Source organism: Ylistrum balloti, unplaced genomic scaffold, assembly GCF_031769215.1.
Source record: "Ylistrum balloti isolate Yb309-2 unplaced genomic scaffold, AGI_CSIRO_Ybal_v1 Utg369626, whole genome shotgun sequence".
Taxonomy (NCBI): domain Eukaryota; kingdom Metazoa; phylum Mollusca; class Bivalvia; order Pectinida; family Pectinidae; genus Ylistrum; species Ylistrum balloti.
The window spans coordinates 1092593-1116277 of NW_026781894.1; the positions used below are offsets into that span (position 1 = coordinate 1092593).

Consider the following 23685-nt stretch of genomic DNA (forward strand, 5'->3'; position numbering starts at 1 on the left):
AAACAACAAAATATATCATTTGGACATTAAAAAACCCAAAAGATTCAGCGTTTTCTTAAAAGGAAGCTTTGAACAGCAGGTAATGAAAGTCAACACACAACATAAGTTGTCCCCCTTGATCGTGATATCGTATTTTATCTAAATCCATACTACCGCAGACCTTATTCGAACATCCGCTTTTATTTCTGTACATAAATATATGAAAGTTTTAGAGCTCATTACTCAACATGAACATCAATATCAAAAGAATGGGAAAAGTTAATATGATGTTTCAAAACGATCTGGAGTTTGGAATGTTTGGTTCGCCAGGATTCTGTCTAACAGACGAAAAAATAATAATTACGAAAGGAAAAAAAGAAAGAAGGAAATATGAACTAATTTAACGGATAAAAGATTGCTGTAATTTTAGCCATATTCCTTGTTAATAAATCAAAATTTCGTGTGAGTATGTATGATTTGGTTATACCATAGACCTAATGCAATTCTATTGTCAGCATGAGCGTATGGAAAGTGTTTAAAGTAATGTTTCATCAAAGGAAACAAACGCCAAATGAATAAGTATGCTCAGTAGTGTTGTTGATGATGTTACGAAGAGATATTTATTCCATCTATTAAGTGTCAGACTACACATGGTCCAGATGCTGAGCAGTCCAATTCACCTACCTAATCAACTTATGCACTGACTCGTCTGCAGTCTGGTGGAAGACAGCTGCCGACGTCATGGTATATGTTGTGACTACCACATCACACGTGCTGTATCCAAGGAAATTTCACTTGACACATTAGTGCGTGCGTTTGTTTATTTAATCAAAATGTCTTCAAAATATTGGATTAAAAAGACCACTCTTTGTAATTAAATGGAATGAAATTCTAAGATTATTTATAATATACACTTTTTTATGTTTATAACCTTTATTCCGTAAATAACAAATATGATTTATTAATCAGTTGACGAACTTTATGACAATTTATAACATTTGGGAGGATTCCTACTTTAAGATCTCTTAGAATTGATTTTTTTTTTGCTAGATTTAGAATTAAACGTCAATTAGTAAATGGAATAGAAGAGAGAATTCTTTCATCGACTTGATGTCTAGACAGAATTGTTTGATGTTTTATCACGTAATAAAAGTCTGTAAAAAACTGTATAGCTAATACTGCAGACGAAAGACAATACACAGAAAATCGACCGATCCTGTTGTCTATATGTAATCCAATCGTCTGTATGACCTATTACAACACAATATTATAAACTACGTATAATTCATCATCAAGGGTATTGCGTAATAAAGCGGATGCTGATAAAAATTGATCCCAATCATGCTTTCTGTGGGCGTTACATGTGTCATGGCTTGAGTCTAGTATCACCCTTGTAGTATCGGTCCTCGTCTGAGTCTTACCTATATATGGAGATGTCCAACAAATTGTGCCAAATTTGCATACTTTACATTTATAATGGAACCTATATATTGTGACCCAGGATCATTCTTATTATTTCAATTGTTTTTTTAATACAATGGGACGCACTAGGTTTAGAAAACATTTTTCCAGTATAATTTTCTATGACTTCCTATGACCTAACTTCCTTCATTAAAATGTAAATTTAGCAAGGATTGACAACAAAATTAGAAATATTGTTCTTATAATATACGATTATGCGTTTGGTTAGAAAATGTGAGTGTGTACAATACTCAATACAAAGAGGATTAAGTTGATGTCAAAATTAAAACTATAAGTTTGTAGTGTTTTTTCTAAACAAGCCCTCGGCGTATCTAGTCTTTTTCTGAACAATCCCTCGGTGTGTCTTCATCTCATCAACTTAGAATATAGATACCATCACCCCAATCGTCGATGTCCAAAACGTTTATTGGATAATACAGGACTTTATACCAGTTGGCCACATAGGTAAGGGAGGTAACTCTTAGTCAGTGAAATGGAATTATTTTACACTACGCTTGATTGTCATAAAACTGGAATATGACTAGAATTTTAATCAATTTTTTTCTTATTTGTGACATCAGACTAGAATAAAAATCATAATTATATGAAAGAATGCTTTTTATCTGAAAATAACAATATAAAATGAACGTAAATTATATAAAATATTTAGATTTTATCTTAATAAACCAACTGCATTGCAGGAGATTAAATACACTCATGTCATTCAATAAATGAGGGCTGATTGGTTAATGTAATCCCATGTGTTAATTAAATAAAATCTGATACCACATATACCCTGTAATATGTAAAACACTAGCACCAGGATGTATAGTACTTGGTCTTAAAATACCCTGACAATCATCAAACTGTAAACAACTTCATAGCAGTTATCAATAAAGCGGTAATTACCCAGCTCCAGCTTCATTAACCATTAACTAGCTTAATGACACAAGAAAAGCATATATATGACGTTTAAAAACTCATTATCAGTTTTTTTTCGCTTGCATATCTTCATACAGTGAGCCTTACAAATATATAACAATTTTTTTCATGAATTGCGAAGCTCTCTGCTCCTCGCTGTGTCATTTCATATCCATCTTTCATCCTTTTGTTCATGTCGTTTACTGAAATTGTATCAACAACTGAAATTAAATAATAATTATAGATAATAAAATAAAATCGGTCACTAACTTTACATATATGTCACCAGACAGGTAACAAATACATTTTCACATTTTAGGAAAATTGCTTTACTTTATTAACTATTACTAAAATAATTTCTGAAATAAATAGCTAGTTTAGATAATGTCGTCATATGTCGGTAAGCTAAATAGGATTTTGACTGGTAACTGTAATCGGCCTTACACACTTGTGCCGGAGTCAGCCGCTTATAACCTTACAATGGAATGGAAATTTAAAACACACATGACGAAGAAATAGACCAGCCAGTAAAATCATCACATGAAACAAACAACACGTATTTATATCAATATTAATTATGAATGACAAGTTTCGCTTAGCCAAATGATATTAATCTTTAACGTCAGTTACAATCATACCTAATACTATATAACAACTCACGTTACGAATCCAAAAACATGAGGCATTTAAACACCATATCATGTATGGATGACACCCTGATAAATACTTTTAATGATAACTAGAAAGGTTCTGAAATTATTGCATTACAATTTTGTTTACATACGTCAGAATGTACTTAACTATGGGGAAATAACCACAAGTCGAAATAATTATCATATTTCACAAAAAAGGAGTAATTTTGATTAAGGGTCTTTCTATCAATTTATATATAGTAATAATTGATGCTGTTGAACAAAAAACTTAAAAAATGGGATATATCATACATGAAAGCATTCAACAGTTAAACCAGTTTTCTGGTCACGTGATCAAACCACAGGCTCCACGATAATTTGTAAATAGACGGCGATTGTTTTAAGTTTACTTAATATGGATTTTATTTCAATGGATGGTTATCAGAAACTAATGGTTTGATCGCATGCCTCACTTTTCATATTTTTTATGACAAACATGATTTTGATAAGTATCAATAGTATTGATATTAAGAAATATTAATCATGGGAAATATCACAAAGGACCCTGGCCAAGCTTTTATAAATAAATAAAAACACAAACAAATTCTCCAATATTTGATAATGCTTATGCTATGGCAAGACTTTAGGCACTAGGCATCAACCCCGACTTGCGTAAAAAATACGAAAGTCAACACGTGCTATCAACAAAATGGCAACGATAATCCATACCAGCTTCCAAAGACAAAATGTCATCAAGCAGGGGCAGATAACTGGTCTAAATTGAGCACAAGGGTAAAAGATGGAAAAATAATACTGTTATTAAGATCATGCACATATCGCCATCACCTATTCATTAATTTTGATTTGTAAAGTGAGCCATTCGTTTTAGGAATTTTTCTCGTGCGGTGTGGACGATCAGTGGAGGAATACGAATCTGAGAACGCCGTCCCAGACATGGAAGCACCCGGTGACGTTAGATTTGTCGCGGACTTATTTCGGCGTCTTTTTCTGTGATCTGGTCTATCGTCCTCAAACTGATTAAGGTTATATAGTTCAGGGGACATGAAAGAGTTTCTGTCCACTCCGGAATGACCTTCACTTTGAACGGACCTTGGAGTAGGCACCATCGGGGTAACGCCTCGTCCGCCTACCTGATACATACTTCTTTGGTCTGGATTCACACAAATATTGCACACACGTTGTTGTACGGGATTGGGTGTCTGCATCCAGTATTGATCCTTATATTGGTCTACTTCTGGCATCTGACAGTTACATCCGGAATCATAGTCTTGTGTTCCGTATATGTAGCCAGAGTTTCGTAAATCATTTTCTATTGACTGATATATATTTCCCTCCTCTTGTCTTGCCATTAACTCCCGTTGATATTCTTCTAACCGACATTGATCGCACTGACAGGGTCCCACCCCAGGGATATTATCAAAGTCATGAGAATTACTTTTCTTCCCACGTGTTTTAGAAGACGACTCCAAATCTTGTCTCATATGTGGCTCCGTTAATCGCCTTTTCTTGGCGAATTGTTTGCGTTTCCATTTCGTTGTGAGAGGATTATCCGTTGTCTCTGTGTCACTGACTATTTTCCGCCTGTCCCCGTAGTAATTGTAAGGATAAACGTTTTGATCAACTTTGTCGTACGGATGACTAGAATAGTTATCACTGTCGTAATAAACACTGTTATTACCTTGGGATACACTGGTATACTGAGTGCCATATTTTGGACACCCACACTTGTACATAGCCGGATCAGTAGGGATATTCTGTGTCCAAAAATCTAACACCGCTGGATGGCCCTTTTGATCAGAACTTCCGGTTTGTGACCCTGATAACCTAAGTGAACCGCTATATATACTTCCGCGGACGGATTCGTACGTATGGTCGGTATGATTGGTGTCTGTCCCACTGTACGTAGCGGATGTGTCCTCCGAAGGTTCTGCTGGGAGAGGCGTATCCAATCTTCCACGTTTGTACTGATATTTACTTCCTTTTTGAGAGCCATAGAACCGGTCGAAACTTTTCGGAATGATGAAATGTTTTTCTTCTGGTTGACTGTCTAAAAGTCGAATTTCTACACCAGCGTCGGCTAGGACGGACTAAAAGCAAACAAAACACGAATCTTAATCATAATTACTGCATGTTAAAATATTGTCACAAATATTTTTCTATTCTGAATATCTAGGCAATCTTCGACAAAGTTATATCTATAAATGCGTCAACGCTTCGTTTTATTATTTTTTCTTCTTCATTTTTTTTTGTGAACACATCCGTCGGATCTGACGGATTTGTGTTGTAACCAAAATCATCAAGATTAAAAATGACGTACCTCTGTCGGTCTGGGTATCATTTCTCCTGATCCATCTGGGGACCTCATATACAGATGGTTTTCCTGTCTCGCGACCGTATGTGGGGTCGTTGTCCCTGTCGGAAATTCGGAACTCTTCAGTCTTGCCCGATGTTGCCTAAAAATATGATAATGATTGGTTAAAAATGTTTGCAGTGGCATGTGAATCAAAAGGATACATTATTTTTTGAACATTTTTGAAAGACCATATATATTTCCTAAAAACTAACTAGGGTTTACAGGGAACACTTTGAGCGTAATGCCTATTACGGGTGAACAATTATCGTTACGGTGTCAGCAGTTCAGTCGACATATAGGTCTTACAGCTCGCAATATCGTTATACTATACTAACAACCTTCCAAATTGTCTCTGTATTAAACAAGATAGAGGAGTAGTGTCTAATGGGCTGGGTCAGAGGAAACCACTCCATGAAATAGCCATGACTTTAGGACACGCCTATCCAGACTAGCCATGCTAGGGTTAGATCAGTCCGGTCTCGTTACCACGGACAATCTAATGGTTACCGATATCCGAAATCCATTGGACGGAAAGAGTAGTTCAGGAGAGCTTTCTTTAATGAGGCCCAACTGTACTATTCATCCTTTCTCCAATGCATATTTCTCCAAACTACAGACGTCTTTCAGCAGCACAAGGGATATTAAGATGTTATATACATAATTGGTCCAGACGAACATCTCTATTTGAGCGGTTTAAACAGTATGTTACGAGTTACGGATACAAAGAAAGCTTGGCCCACAAGGCACAAGCGGGGCCAGTTAAGGTAATTGGATGTTTCTGAAAACCCGATGGGGTATTAATTGTCTGTAGCTTTTACTATTTTACGTCATAATGGTTTGGTATTCATTTCAAATCCCAACAAATCACGTCTACACTGATACATAGAAAGAGAGTAAATGGTTTCGAATGTACTGTGGAGTAGATGCATTTGAGTGAAGATAAATCTGATATCTTTGAAATCTAAATATAGTTCCCTGATGGCAGATATAGCATAGTCATTTCAAATATTTGCCCATCGGAATTAAAAGGACCCTTTTTTCCTGTATCTACTGTTAGATTGATCAATCAAGTATGACAATTTAAGCAGATTCCGGCCCACTTGCATCTATCTAAGACGGCTGTATTCAAATGCCAATGAATCAAATGTGACAGAATTTTAGAGAAGAATGATCGGTTCCAAGACGACTCAATATTGACAGAAGTAGCTGGACCCTTAACGGGAAATAAAGCTACATTTTAACTACAGGAATAGTTTGCTTTGTATCAAGGTCAAAGAGTATTAACTAAATTCCAGGTTACTTTAACCAATCGACGAGAAAAAAAATGAGCAAAATATGTAGAATTATTTATTAACGTACAATGCAGCTGCGACCATGCTGACGTCATGTTGTACATATGGAGGCGAATGTTGATTCTATAGCCTCGTGTCAGCGCTATTAACATTGGGAGACAATCCATACATAACTACCCACACAATGAAATTAAAAATAGTGTCTTGGAGTTTGACATACTGCACAGAAAACGGCACTTCCTTTGTTAAAGAGCACAGGGCATTCATAACATCAGAAACTTCTTTCTTTATTTCTATATCTTTATAAAATCACTCAATCATCGAGGTGTAATTACTTTAGGGATGTATCTGACTGTAACTGGGACTTTTTTTAATTTATATGTGACTTACTACGAAAACACTGTCATTGTTGATGAAACATGGTGTCAGATCATACATGTTATTGTTCACTGCCATTCCTGGCCGGGCACTTTTTTGACATTTTCGATATATATCTCATATCTGAAATATATTCTTAGAATGACATTGTATAGTGCAGTTAGCTACACGAACCATCTCCGTCAATGAGGCGAGGAGGAGGGGGGGGGCATTACTTAGTAGTAAAGGCCCATGATTTGCAACTATTATGATGTAGCGAATCACACAACAACCGTGTACATATCCATTGTTTTTATTGCCTCGTTCTGACGTACTACACATATCACCACGGCCGTTGTTGACGGGGCGCGGAGGTGTAACGCTACAACGTACAGTGCTGTAATAAAATCGCGATAACACTATCGTGTGGCGGGAAGGAAAACACAGATAAAATGGTACGGCTATGATTTGTATCTATAGAAATAAAACTAGCGAGTAACCATCGTATACTGATAGTTGGTGGAGTGTATCTTCTAGTCCAATCATTGATTTGTTCTTTTTTGATATCTAGTCTTCACGTTTTCAATGGAAACGTGATATGAGCCTACGGCACACACTTTCCATCCATAACCCATGTTAAACAGCCTATTGAATATCGACAACAAATACATGGTGTTTATTCCATTTTTATAGCTGTGCCATAATTACGAGTGTAAATCATTAATACAGTTCCTACCACTAAAGTGGAACAAACAGACAGATAAAATGCACATGTAACGTTGTTAGAAAACATCATTGCAGCCAGATGTTTTAAAAGGGCCCAGGTCAATAAGTGCAAAGATGGCAAAACGCATGCCTACAAGCACTAATGTATACGAGGTATTTTTTTTCAATGTTGTAAAACTTGATGTATCCAATTTGTTTTACTTATGTATATATTTTTCTAGTTAAAATCACACAATCAAAAGAAGCCATAAAAATACTTTTAACAAGGTTAACTTTAGCGTACCCCCTTTTCTCGTTTCTCCTAGTCCTGTCACCACATATGTTTCATATAACAGAAAACATCGTGGGACATTATCCGATAGAGTTGGTATAGATAGTAATTCTCCAGACAAACTTCATTGAGCCATGTTCTAAATAGACTAAAGAGTTAGGATTGACGTGGCAGTATCCCTTTGAGAGTTGCATCATAGACCAGCATGACATGTATTGGTGAGCTGTGTGGCAATACATTCAAGTTTATTGGGAATTAGTTGTAATTCAAGGACAGCATCAAGGAATAACACGTTTATTCAACCAATTTCCCAAAGACGAAGGCCAGTTTGTCAACTGGTGTTGTCCTTGTGTTCCTCACTATTATATTATCACCACATACCAAGCAGGCCCAGCACATTTGCTCGTTTACAAACTGTTGGCTTACTTCATTATCACATGACATTAAAATCTCCCCACATGGTCGCAATTCGCTTCAAATAATGAGATTTTCCAAAAACAGAACCCGCATATTTAATGCATTCAACAGTATTTTTCTAAACAAGTATTTAAATAAGAATCCGGGTAAATGACACTTAGAGAAAGTGTGATGTGTTTTCGAGACTGTTCTAAATTTTATTCGATTTTTTTTTACAGAAGAAATATTTCTGTAATATTAATATTTATCAATGATTGGTCATTAATGTGAATCGCGTGTTAGTATTCGACACAGAAATTACTTCCTAAACTGAATCAATCATCTATATGTAATGATAATGTACATTTTTTATTCATATTTTGTATCCAAGCAGGTGACAGTGATTTTGTGAGAAAAGTGGGCTTTGGTTCTACTTTCTGTCCCCAGAATGACATATGAGGCATTCTATGTGTGTTGATATGGTTTTTAAGACTGACCACTTCATTTACATACGTATGCATTTTATGTTTTCGACAGGAGACAATGTATATCGACCTAAAGTGCTGAACTGAATCTTCAACAGTTTGTCGAACATTGTATTTGATTTTCAGTGTCATCTTTTCTTCTTGATGTTAGTCGCAACCCCCTCCCCCTCCCAAGAAACCCCCCCCAAAAAAACAAAAAAAAAAAAAAAAAAAAAAAAAAAAAAAAAACAAAAAAAAACCCAAAAAAAAAAAAAAAAAACAAAAAAACAAAAAAAACCCAAACAAACAAATAACAAAAATCAAAAAATCAAAAATTTAGAAATAAATTGATAATCTCAGTCTATGGAACACAGAATAAAATTATCTAAATCATTTGGTATTCGGTTAACTAATTACCATGGTAACGAAGAACAGCATATGAAAATTTTTATTGTGAAATTATATGAAAAATGAACTCACCTTTTAAAGAAGAACGCAACTAGAGCGACAAAAAGGAAGACAACACAGGTGATTGTAGCGAGGATGGGGATGAAACAGTTTGCATCGCAGTCGATGAAGATGAGGGACTGTCCAGAACTCTCTAACACCGCGTTCTGTAATTCTTTTAGGTTAATATTGCACCGTTTTGCCACCCTGTCTTTTACCCTCTGTCTATCTGCCGGCTCTGACAAACGGGTCCAATTGAGCTGCAGAAACAATTCCCGTTTCCATGGTGGTGGACAGGGAAAGGCGTCCCACATCTTGTCGGGTTCAATGACGTTTTTTGGATTACAGGAGGACGGGCAGGTGCCGGGGTGCACGACGGCGAAGTATCCGGACACATTGGCCTCCACGGCCTGAAATGAAAACAGATAAATCATTGGTCAAAATTCACTCGAAGATCCGGTAAGAGAAGGTCATTCAATCACAATAATGTTGTTTCGTATTCCTCCAAATCTACACATATGGTCCCTCTCCCAGATTCTTTCAGTTAGAAGTAACCTTACGCATTAGTCGGAAAATACGTTTCGTAAACAAACTCAACTAAACAAACTAAAATGCCATAGATCACAGCAGACAAAATACAACAGAAAAACGTGATTTGACAGAAAAGAACATATTACAGATGTAGTTTGATTATCGCTAGGATGCTACCTTAATCCACTTGACAAAAGGCACGATTGTCGTTTCTAGTTGTCAATACTGACCACAATAAAGGAATTAATTCAGCAAAATTATCTCCATAGCACACAATATTTTAGATTTCTTTTTGTCGCTTCACCAATTGAGTAGCTATTGTCATCAAAAGAACTATGGTTCGATTAATGGTCTGATTAGAGCAATTACCATTCATCAAACGACAACATTAATTATCAGAATCTCAAACTCGTGCAAAAAGCACGCACAATATCCATTTCTTAAGCGTAGGTAATCCTGTTGATGGAAAATCTCACATTAAAAAACAGATTGATTGAATGAAGTTGATGTGATGATCTTAAGTATTCTAATTCGAAAAAGGAATGAATCACGGATTCATTGTCCTGTCATGGTAGTGATATTATTCCACGCCAATAGCGTGTTATATAATGTATGTTATAAAAAGTTAACTATATGATACGTCTACATTTTCCGCAATTAAGACAATGGATTTGTGGTTGGTTGATAACACAGGGGTTCCGTACATTACTCTAACATGACACATAAAACGGTCATCGTTATCATTACAACTATTGCTATGACACCTAACGGCCAGAACCATCATTAAATCCGTTGACTAATGTTATTGTGTCCGCGTTTTGTAGTCTGACCCCAATACAAGCGACTAAATTGCAATCTGTTATGTACGACATATTCTTAATTTGACAATTATGTGAAATAAAATCAATAAATGATACAAAAAAAATTGTTCTGAAAGTAGAAGCATTTTGTTCTGTATCATTATTTAAACGCGAGCCGCCTAGACCTGTCGTGGAAGCTTTAGCAATAAACGCCGTGACCTCAAATGTACTTCACAAACAGACCGCTTGGACTCGACGGGTTTTCAATATATATTTTCGATGCCGGCGAATAATAGAACGAAGTGTCAAAACATCGTCACTCTCAGTTAACTTGACATGACTTCGCAGCGTGAGTTTCGTTAATACATCGCCGACGAACCTTAATCATGTTCCAGTTTCTTTTAAATTGGGTCGCAATGCCATTGAAAACAAAGGCATTATGAGGCCGCAGTTGTCAAAGACAAAAAAATGGTCGTAATCCTAGGCAATTGAAGACCAATCATTGGAACTCTCTGCGTGTAATTATAGCGATTTCTCAATGGATGACTCAATATGGCTCTCTAGTTATGTCATCGCCTCTCAGTCCGACTTCATCGTTTACACTGGCCACTGTTTGATGCAGTTATCGAGATTTGAGACTTGGAATAATTTCTCTAGTATCGTGCCATTTGCATACCTTATCATTGCCGGGGGAGGTCTTTAATTACCGATGTTCACTGGAGTCTGTATTAAAAGTAACAAAATGGAAATGTTGTGCCATAAGATATCTATCAGACGGATCGACCAATCATTCTCACAATTTTTACGTCAGTGAGCATAGTCTTAGGGGCATCGGAAGGATTTTGAGAGGTCTGATCTGTGTATCGCTTATTCAAGGCACTTGGAAACAAGAAATGATTTTGAATTGCACGCTGAATGGTTATTGCCAAAAGCAATACGATCTAGAACATGGATGACGTCAAGGTGTGATGGAATTACATAGCAGAACACATGGCGTATTGAAAGACAGTGAGGCAAATACAAAGCACACCGAACAAAACGATTTCATGGATATCTGGATTTAGATATAACGAGTCCTTATATCCTTAAAATGATTTGTAAAACTAGACACTTTTAGTAAGTACTAACTATAGTGCATATTTCGGCAGTCAGTGGTAAGATCAGATTCTAAAAAAAAAATTCTTAAAGCATTACTATTCTTCACGAGAGTATGGCAACGTTTATGAAAGATTGTGAGTAAGATACAGTAGAGGCAAATAATGAACTAGACTGAATCATACAGCTGTTATGTTTCTCTGGGGTTTCCAGTGGGAGTATTTATACCTATTATGAATTTTTCATTTCTGGAAAGCTATATTCTGGGATCTCCAAGAGAGAGAGAGAGAGAGAGAGAGAGACAGAGAGAGAGAGAGAGAGAGAGAGAGAGAGAGAGAGAGAGAGAGAGAGAGAGAGAGAGAGAGAGAGAGAGAGAGAGAGAGAGAGAGAGAGAGGGAGAGAGAGAGAGAGAGAGAGAGAGAGAGGGAGGGAGGGGAGAGAGAGAGAGGCATGAAGCTGGATGTGTTTGATGCTCGTTAGATTGCTGTATATCGTGTTCTCGTTTGAGAACGCGACCCTATTTACTCAGATTGTCCAAAATTTACATGGCGGGTGTCTTCGATGAAGCAGAAAACGCGCATTTCAGGAACAACTGGTCTAATAATGCATCTCCAGAAGGACTGACATTAGTCAGTTATATTCTCTATCAATTATTATGCTCATTATGGTTTTTCTTTCATGTTTTGATGTAAAAACAAATTATGAAATCTTATGAAACTATTCTTAGAAGCATCTATTTTTACGAACATAGACGGGTAGAAATTGAAACGGTGAGACTAATTCCATAAAATCTCAAGTAAAGTGAAAACATATTTCTGACACTTTTAATCCTATGACTTGAAGTCAACGTAAGGAGGACAATATCAAAGGGGCGCAGCCATTTTGTTTTGCTATTTTCTATTCTTTACGTTACGTCATCGTCTATATTTTGATTAATCACTAACTTGCGTATCACACATTTGACATTTGTACAAATATTTCATGAATATCATGGTTGGTTATGTGATATAACAAACAAGATCTCGTGTAACTTTTCCCTCCCGCGCCCGTGTCAAAGACAAACGGCGTTGATTTTACAAAGGTGGTCGCTATTGTTTTCTCGGTCACTCCGCTAGTTTGCATGGCAACCGATCTTTACCCCCAATGACATTTGACAGGATTAATCCAAAGTGAATTCAAATTTAATTCGTGCTTGTTGCTCTGCAAATAAAACGCTCGATTCTTGAATATGTCATCCTCCTAAATAACTATTGAAGATTGCCTGACTAGCACCATCCTAATGGAAACTGTAGTGGGGATTATCACTACTTTGTCAGACTGAATTTTAAACTTCCCGTCCAATACAACTACGAATACCAAAGGCTTCTCAATACGAAAGATCGTACGGAAATTAGGAAAATATTTTTTGGAGTTAGAACCGAAGAGAATCCCATTAGTGAAAGGAGAATCAATTGGAAGCAATGAATTCCCAGCCCAACTGTACCTGTGTCACTTCTGACGGAGGATTTGCTTAGCGACGAAGAATCAAAGGAGTGCATGTATAATTAAAGATTTATTTGGTACGTTGGATAAAAAATCAGATTCTACTGAGATTCGAAATGCATTTCATTGGTGACAAAACACATCCATATTAATCCCGTTTCGAATTCAGCTGAATTTTAAATGAAATGGTTGCCGATACAAACGCAATTACACTGTAATGTTTTGATCAAGGAAAGACAGACTTGTGGAACACAGTGATAGCTACCACACGCCTGGATACGGGCAAGGCATTTTGCCAAGTTTGTATACACATTTTATTTTGAAAGGGAACCATTAAAATGTAAAATATGTTCTTTAAAATACCATCAAAGACCGTACCATATATATAACAATATGTTTTCTATTTCTTTTATTGGTATAGTCAATTTTAGACAAAGGTGGTTGGCCTTGAGTCGATTGCAGACATGGAGGGGAACGATGTCTTCAACCTAATTACAAAACATGCATCCGAATAGATTAAGCATACGGGATATGTGCGTTGTCCTGCAGTATCATCTATGACACTTGCAAAAAAGCACATCAATAAGACCAAGAGTCTGTTTGTAACATGGTTAGATGGTCTTTTGAAATGTGATTAGAGGAAGCAGTGGTGTCTAATGGCTTCTATATACCAACACGTTTGTAGCAATCGTTCAGACCAGGGTCGCTGAGCCATCTCGTGGTCTCTGGTAGAAGTAAAACGAAAGACATCAACATCACATTTAAGGAGTATAAGCCGGATAAATTTGATGAATGGAGAGTGAGGAAAGTAAGGAGAAATGTTGACAAAATGGCAAAACCAAATACATATATATATAAATAAAAATGCCATAAAAATGGTAGATTTTTTATTTAAGGTATATCACAATTTTATATTTATATACAAACGTACTGAAGAGTAAACATTTACCACGCTATGTATATGTACAAATCATCAGGCTGCTTTTTCCGTAAATTGAAACCGCAAAAAAAAACTTCTAGACCCAGGTCAATGAAACAAAGTCAAAATATGAGCTGAAAAGGATATTTACAAAGACCTTTGTAATACTTCAAGGGAGATCGAAAAAAGAGCGTTGGAACACAATGACTGTGGTGTTCTTAATTAACGTAGTTGACGTCCCATGCAAAATATGTTCCATAATAAGTTTGATACTTGCACTAAAGCAAGGACAGTTCAGCAGAAAAGGTGTCGAAACTTCATTTCACCAAAATTCTCAATTACGTCATCAGTCTTCAGTGTTGAATTTCGGAGACTTTTGTTTAATTAAAGGGAACGAAGCTGGTACAATATTTCTAATCTCCACTTACCTACATACGTTTTCAGTTAACATGGCGAACGGAGTGCAGAAAATTTCCAGCAACTTTGTAATCTACGATTTTTTTAACACGACGCAATTAGTTGCTTATGTTCCATATAAGCAAGTAAGATTAGTCACGTGTTCGGATTGTGATTACATTAGAAACTAAACAGGCAGACCAAGGTGTGAAGGTAGACGGATGGCTGACCAGAGAGTCGCCAGCAGGCGTGCAGGCTGCAACCATTTGTCACGGTCATTGACGAAAGGCGAAAAGCTCGACTCCAGACTTTGTTAAGAATTATCAGATGGGTTTATCAGATATCGTATTAACCTTCTTTTATATTTACATATCACGCAACGGGTCTGCCACCTAGAGTGTTAAATGAGTATCGACTTGGTATAACGTGCGGTTGAAAGACTCCAACAACTTTTAACAGTAAAGTGTCTAGCGGTTAGCAGTAATGTACACAAAACATAATATATGGGGGATAATGGGTCATCACTAGACAACCTAAGTGTAGTTAGCATAATATTTTAACTGTTTTTGTGAATTCTGATATTTGTCACTTTATTTCGTTTGGTAAATTTGTGAACATGTGTTTGGTAGTTAGAGTGTGTGAAGATAGAGTAGTTAATTAGAGTGTATTGAAATAGAATGGATAATTTCTGAACATTTGTTTGGCAGTTAGTGTATGAAGATGGAATGCTTAATTTGTGAACATAGGTTTAGTAGTTAGAATGTGTGACTAGATAATGGATGCATGTCTGATTAAGCTGTGAATGTGTGGGAAGGTGAATATCACGTGTTAGTTATAGTGACTTGATGAATAGATTTCAAACGATTTGGTTACAATAAGTATCATATATCCCCTTGCTCTAGGCCCCTAATATCTCTGACGAGATATAAAAGAATACATTGATTTCTAATTTCGATTTTCCTTAAGTGCCTTCTGTATGCATCACTGGTGAATCATAAGAGTGAGAATTAGCTAAATGATGCATTATAATCGATATTTCGATAAAACAAATCTCGTTCATTTTTATCAAAATGTGTTTTTGTATGTCTCAATACAATTATTTGTGAATTTCAAGATCTGAATTGTGTGATTGTGAGCAACTTATGTACTCATTTGGGTAATTTGTGATTGTTCGTAAACTGTAGACTGTAGATATTCCTACAAACTGAGAGACACCATATCGACTGATAAAACTTCTGAATTATCATTATAACCAGTATATCTATACTATGCTAACCCTCCCCTATACAAAATATTCGAAAAAAGTAGAATGAAGATCGTAGGAAAAATTTATTGTCGTCCAAATTTCATACTGCAAGCTGGACGTGCTTGATCCTCGTTTAGTATGATTGATGGATTCGATGTTGTTACCCTGGTTCTTATTTGAGAACGTGACATTACATATTTGGATTGAGCAATATGTGCATAGCGGTTGTCCTCGATGAAGCAGAAGACTCCTACTCCTTGTACTTTTTCAGGGGTTTCCATGTTAATTATTCTTTCATTTATAGATTGTCCGAGTTTCATCGTCTATGTGTTTGAATTATCCAGATTCTGTTGACATGTATATTTTGTTTGTTGTTTCACTGAATCATTCAGTTCAAGAGTTCAAGGACAAAGGTAAATAATGACCAAATGGAGTAATATGAGGTTACAACAATGGTACAACATGGTCAATACTGATAACCTTCAGACAAAAATTGAATTAGAACATTCCGTCACTGTTACCATAGACTATAAAATAGTATCTACAGAGTAAGGTAGACGCTAGGGGATTCCACTATTACATATATGTCTATATAGCATGGGGTATATATATGTGGACAAACTACTAAAGTGCATCAGTTTGTTATTTTTAATACCCTTTCTCTACACAGATGTACAATATTATGGGCCACCACACAGGAAACTGTTCTAGTTCGTCTGGGAGTAGGCAAACTTTATTGTGTAGATAGCGTCCCGATGATTTACGGCCGGGACTTTATTTTGACAGTACCAACAATCAAGTATGATTCCACAGAATCTAAAAAATGCTTCCTCGGCTCACCGCACTCATTAAATAAAATAGTTTTGGCAAAAGTTCACAATCTCGTTGAACCATTAATATATATAATCGTTTAGATTCAGCATCAGAATTTTGTATAACTTGCAAAGCGTCGGCACAATTTTCATGATAACATGTTTTGGTGGTTAGGCAACATTTGTTTGTGTAATAACACCATATACACAGGATAGTCAACTGTGTGGATGCATAAAGTGAAAACATAGAAAACAGGGAAAAAGTTAAAACTGAAGAGAATTAATGAAGTAAATCGAAGTTAGGCGCAATTAATAGGCTACCTCGGGCAATTCATTCCAGTAGTTCTAATTAGTCAATGTTTAAAAAACCTGCGATGATTTACATCTTTATTCCTTACGCTCTATTCATCACAGATTGGGCGGGCCTCTGTGTGCTCGTTAGGTTCTAGAAAACTACAATTTTATGGAAATTGAGTCTAAAACTGTACAGAAGTTGTCACAAATTAGTGTCTAATTATCTTCAACAATGATATAACTCTATGTTTCTCATTTGATTTAGTTTGTATCTGTATTCTGTGGAAGTCCATCAGAGTCACGATTACAACAGACACTCCTCTATCATCTCTTACTCCAGGGCATGCCAACGCACATGTAGAAGTACATGCGCGTTAAATAAGGCATCACATGTGACAACCATTAGTGCATGTGATACTCGTTACCGATTTAAATCTTTGCATTAAAGATAAAAATAATTTTAAGGATGGTGTTACTTGCTTATATTATTTTATCTTAAATTGACGTTTTTTCTGGTTAATATGTAATTGAAGATTCAAAAACTTATTTCTTGATTTAACATGTTAAATGTTGAAATTTCATTAACAGTTAGGGGTAGAAAACTCGTTTGTTCTGTGAACATTTTTTGCAATATAGCATTGGGATTTTAGTAGGTGCGTGTAAGGTCAAAGCACCCAAGCGACAATTGTATTTGAAGTCTTAAATCATGTACAGTTTCCGGTGACGTTAACGACATAACGATAAAATTTACTGTCAAATATTATGGTGTAATTTTGAATAGAGTAATATTCCATTTTGCCTGTACATAATGACCCTTGCCTTTACAATTTCCCCAAATTATCGGTCGTTATCGTGATCGGGTGCTCGTCTACTATGAAACAGATGAAGATCAAGATTCGGATTGTAACTCAACTCCTCTTAAACATCGTAATTCAATAAATACGGATGTATTTATTACAAAAAAAAAAGTTCAAATTTAACCATTTTGTAAACGCAAACATGAACATTAATAATCCCTTCTTTTCTCTTCACAACGGTGACATGGCACCTAGATGTGTTTACACGCGTTGTTTACAGCAATCTGACTCGACAATAATACGTGATGCGGCATACGAATAATTTGAATTATACAAAAATGATATGAATAGTTAGATAACGTTATGAATATGTTTTGCTGATTCTACGATCGCATGTAGAGAAATAAATTCCAAATGCTATCTATCATTACGATAAAATATAAGGTCAATTGCACAATCACGTTAGTTTTTCATAGGATGCTTGGTTTCCTCGCATACAATTACAACTGTTTCACATTAGTTGTACCATGATTAGTAGAAAAAAGTTAGAGAAGTTTATACGTATTAGGCTCAATGCTTTGCTTTTCTCTTGATACAATGCTAGGTCTCATGGAATTGCTGCGAAATGTTGTAACAAGTGATGTTAGCAAAGGAAGGTTGTATTTGAAGAATGTAAAAGGAATTAAAAGAATCTTTAGAACATTTCTTTTTATAACCTTCGCTGGTTTACATTTTTCTCGAGATTGTTGAATTATTGTCGGTTCCACATCTCGTTACGTAACTGGTTATTATAACACTAATCATGAAAGCAGAGCAACGTTCTTCACGAGGTCATTCACATTTGTTGTTTGTCAAAAGTTCCGACATGCGCACTGCGAACTGATGAATTTACATCCGGAAATAAAGCAGGAGTATAAAAATGCAACACATAAAAGCAATAAGTATTTGAATGACAATGTCTCTATCTCATATATGTGCTGTAATGGCGACCATTTATGGCCAGGACTTATAACATCTGTAAGGTTGAAGAACCAAAAACACATGAAAATATATGTTAAAACTAGAAGCGGAATGTCGAATTTATAAAATAAAAATTATACATTGATTACAACGCCTGGTGTTGTAACTACTATACACCGAACACAAGTGTACTGCGACGCCTGTTGTTGTAAATACTATACACCAAACACAAGTGTACTGCGACGCCTGGCGTTGTAAATACTATACACCGAACACAAGTGTACTGCGACGCCTGGCGTTGTAAATACTAAACACAAGTGTACTGCGACGCCTGGCGTTGTAAATACTAAACACAAGTGTACTGCGACGCCTGGTGTTGTAAATACTATACACCAAACACAAGTGTACTGCGACGCCTGGCGTTGCAACTACTATACACCGAACACAAGTGTACTGCGACGCCTGTTGTTGTAACTACTATACACCGAACACAAGTGTACTGCGACGCCTGGCGTTGTAAATACTAAACACCAAACACAAGTGTACTGCGACGCCTGGTGTTGTAAATACTAAACACAAGTGTACTGCGACGCCTGGCGTTGTAAATACTAAACACAAGTGTACTGCGACGCCTGGTGTTGTAACTACTATACACCGAACACAAGTGTACTGCGACGCCTGGCGTTGTAAATACTAAACACAAGTGTACTGCGACGCCTGGCGTTGTAAATACTAAACACCAAACACAAGTGTACTGCGACGCCTGGTAAATACTAAACACAAGTGTACTGCGACGCCTGGCGTTGTAAATACTAAACACCAAACACAAGTGTACTGCGAGTTGTAAACACAAGTGTACTGCGACGCCTGGCGTTGTAAATACTAAACACCAAAGGTAAGTGTACTGTGACGCCTGGTGTTGTAAATACTAAACACAAGTGTACTGCGACCCCTGGCGTTGTAAATATTAAACACAAGTGTACTGCGACGCCCTAAACACCAAACACAAGGTACTGCGACGCCTGGTGTTGTGAATACTAAACACCGAACACAAGTGTACTGCGACGCCTGGAGTTGTAAATACTAAACACAAGTGTACTGCGACGCCTGGCGTTGTAAATACTATACACCGAACACAAGTGTACTGCGACGCCTGGCGTTGTAAATACTAAACACAAGTGTACTGCGACGCCTGGTGTTGTAAATACTAAACACCAAACACAAGTGTACTGCGACGCCTGGCGTTGTAAATACTAAACACCGAACACAAGTGTACTGCGACGCCTGGCGTTGTAAATACTAAATACAAGTGTACTGCGACGCCTGGCGTTGTAAATACTAAACACCAAACACAAGTGTACTGCGACGCCTGGTGTTGTAAACACTAAACACAAGTGTACTGCGACGCCTGGTGTTGTAACTACTATACACCGAACACAACTGTACTGCGACGCCTGGCGTTGTAAATACTAAACACAAGTGTACTGCGACGCCTGGTGTTGTAAATACTAAACACAAGTGTACTGCGACGCCTGGTGTTGTAAATACTAAACACAAGTGTACTGCGACGCCTGGCGTTGTAAATACTAAACACAAGTGTACTGCGACGCCTGGCGTTGTAAATACTAAACACCAAACACAAGTGTACTGCGACGCCTGGTGTTGTAAATACTAAACACAAGTGTACTGCGACGCCTGGCGTTGTAAATACTAAACACCAAACACAAGTGTACTGCGACGCCTGGTGTTGTAAATACTAAACACAAGTGTACTGCGACGCCTGGCGTTGTAAATACTTAACACCAAACACAAGTGTACTGCGACGCCTGGCGTTGTAAATACTAAACACAAGTGTACTGCGACGCCTGGCGTTGTAAATACTAAACACCAAACACAAGTGTACAGCGACGCCTGGTGTTGTGAATACTAAACACCGAACACAAGTGTACTGCGACGCCTGGCGTTGTAAATACTAAACACAAGTGTACTGCGACGCCTGGCGTTGTAAATACTAAACACAAGTGTACTGCGACGCCTGGCGTTGTAAATACTAAACAACAAACAAGTGTACTGCGACGCCTGGTGTTGTAAATACTAAGTGTACACCAACACAAGTGTACTGCGACGCCTGGCGTTGTAAATACTAAACACAAGTGTACTGCGACGCCTGGCGTTGTAAATACTAAACACCAAACATAAGTGTACTGCGACGCCTGGTGTTGTAAATACTAAACACCAAACATAAGTGTACTGCGACGCCTGGTGTTGTAAATACTAAACACCGAAGACAAGTGTACTGCGACGCCTGGCGTTGTAAATGCTAAACACCGAACACAAGTGCACTGCGACGCCTGGCGTTGTAAATACTAAACACCAAACACAAGTGTACTGCGACGCCTGGTGTTGTAAATACTAAACACCAAACATAAGTGTACTGCGACGCCTGGCGTTGTAAATACTAAACACCAAACATAAGTGTACTGCGACGCCTGGTGTTGTAAATACTAAACACCGAAGACAAGTGTACTGCGACGCCTGGCGTTGTAAATACTAAACACCGAACACAAGTGCACTGCGACGCCTGGCGTTGTAAATACTAAATACAAGTGTACTGCGACGCCTGGCGTTGTAAATACTAAACACCAAACATAAGCGTACTGCGACGCCTGGTGTTGTAAATACTAAACGCAGGTGTACTGTGACGCCTGGCGTTGTAAATACTAAACACCAAAGGCAAGTGTACTGTGACGCCTGGTGTTGTAAATACTAAACACAAGTGTACTGCGACGCCTGGCGTTGTAAATACTAAACACCAAAGGCAAGTGTACTGTGACGCCTGGTGTTGTAAATACTAAACACAAGTGTACTGCGACCCCTGGCGTTGTAAATATTAAACACAAGTGTACTGCGACGCCTGGCGTTGTAAATACTAAACACCAAACACAAGTGTACTGCGACGCCTGGTGTTGTGAATACTAAACACCGAACACAAGTGTACTGCGACGCCTGGCGTTGTAAATACTAAACACAAGTGTACTGCGACGCCTGGCGTTGTAAATACTAAACACAAGTGTACTGCGACGCCTGGCGTTGTAAATACTATACACCGAACACAAGTATACTGCGACGCCTGGCGTTGTAAATACTAAACACAAGTGAACTGCGACGCCTGGCGTTGTAAATACTAAACACCAAACATAAGCGTACTGCGACGCCTGGTGTTGTAAATACTAAACGCAAGTGTACTGTGACGCCTGGTGTTGTAAATACTAAACGCAATTGTACTGCGACGCCTGGCGTTGCAAATACTAAACACCAAACACAAGTGTACTGCGACGCCTGGCGTTGTAAATATTAAACACAAGTGTACTGCGACGCCTGGCGTTGTAAATATTAAACACAAGTGTACTGCAACGGTTGGTATTGTAAATTTCATGAAACTGTTTGTGAAGTTTGCTGACTATCTTGCATGTCATACCACTGTGATCGATACGTGAAACATCTATCCCGGTACTTACCTCCGTCGTGCTTTAGCACGTGTGGATGATATTGAACTGTCCTAATAGCATTGTACAGCACGAAGTGTAGGCAAGTGTTGCCGTCCCCAGCGGCTAAAACAGGATACTTACAGAAACATGCAAACATTGAATTATTTAATAATACATACTTACAACGACTGGGTGGTGCTTTAGCAGGTCTGTACTTACCTACAAGATATATTCTATCTACTCGTCCCTATATACCAAACCTTAATCGTTATTTTGGCAGCCGTTCATAGAACCAGTACTAATAAAAGTATACAAAGGCCAGATCTCGCAAAGGTTGTATGTATATTGTATAATGTATACTTAAGTGTTATCACACAAATGCTATAGATGTGTTTTACGCATACTTGATGCGTTTGGTAGAATTTAGTGTTTCCTTTTAAACATCGTCAAAGATTTCTGTATTGCATAAACAATGGCAATACAATTTAAGTGAAGAAGTTAAAAGGTATAATAATGTTTGAAGGGTGTATGAGTATCCGGAATTGAAAGATAACAGGATGTTTTTTTTTGTTACGTTTACTGAATTACTTGCTTCTCGAACGATTCACCAATGTATTTGTAATCTCTTCCATAACATTATCAAATAACAATAACACCCCCATGAAAAGTCTCCATTACCAAGTTTTCAGATTGTCTGGTGGTATGTGTTGAGACATAATATTGGCTGTTTATGATCGATATATTGTTACGTAATCACTCGTAAATAATTCTCCGGATAGAGATTATAGTCTGACTTCCGTTCACAGAATATAATCACTTCCGTTAAGGTATAAAATAACAGGCATTTTTTTTCCCTGAATATTTCCAATTTTCCACAGGGGAAACATAGCATTTGCTTGTAGTGGCACGTAAAACGAACGGCAAATTACTGACAAAGTGAACATTCACGTGGTTATAAAGAACCACTCGCAATGTGCCAGTGGGTCCGCTAATATTTATTTCAATTAAGTTAATATGGTATTTAGCCAAGGGTCGATGGCCAGGATCACACGAGACGCGTGCTCTACTCATGCTATGTTTGATGTACGTGATAAGTTGACATTTGCAATGATTGGATAATACAACAGACGTGACAGCCGATACATATATTGGCGCTTTTTTGAAGTATGATATCGCTGGTGGCAAATCGGACGCCATTTTCTAAAGTAGATCAGACGATTTTCTAGTGTAAAGATATTGTCTATGGTGTAGTATTTGTTTAAATGATTTAATGTTTTGATAACGCATTAATTCAACAAGCTTTCATTTATCGTATATAATGGTATAACATAACATTCAGCCTTCTCCAGCCTGTCGTGAGACTGGGAAACAGCAGACAGAATTCTGCGCGGCAACAGCGAAACGTAGAATTAACGCAGAGGTGTGGTACCGAAGATACTAAGAGCAGAGATGTGATTTTTACACTCGGATTTGGTGACAAAAAACTCAGCTGTTGCATGCTATGGCGATACCCATGGGAAGAACTGGTAGTCTTATGGCCGTAGC

General features: G+C 37.3%; 1 protein-coding gene across 2 annotated transcripts in view; it reads right to left on the minus strand.

Annotated features, from left to right (window-relative positions):
* Positions 1-353: 353 nt before the first annotated feature.
* Positions 354-23685, minus strand: part of LOC132551457 (uncharacterized) — a 59498-nt gene continuing 36166 nt past the window's right edge. For both annotated transcript variants that reach the window (XM_060215599.1, XM_060215607.1), the window contains exons 2-4: positions 9354-9730; positions 5332-5467; positions 354-5101 (exon numbers count right to left, since the gene is read on the minus strand). In XM_060215599.1, the coding sequence (XP_060071582.1) occupies positions 3836-5101; positions 5332-5467; positions 9354-9730 (1779 nt within the window). In that variant the 3' untranslated portion in view covers positions 354-3835. The remainder of the gene's footprint in view (positions 5102-5331; positions 5468-9353; positions 9731-23685) is intronic.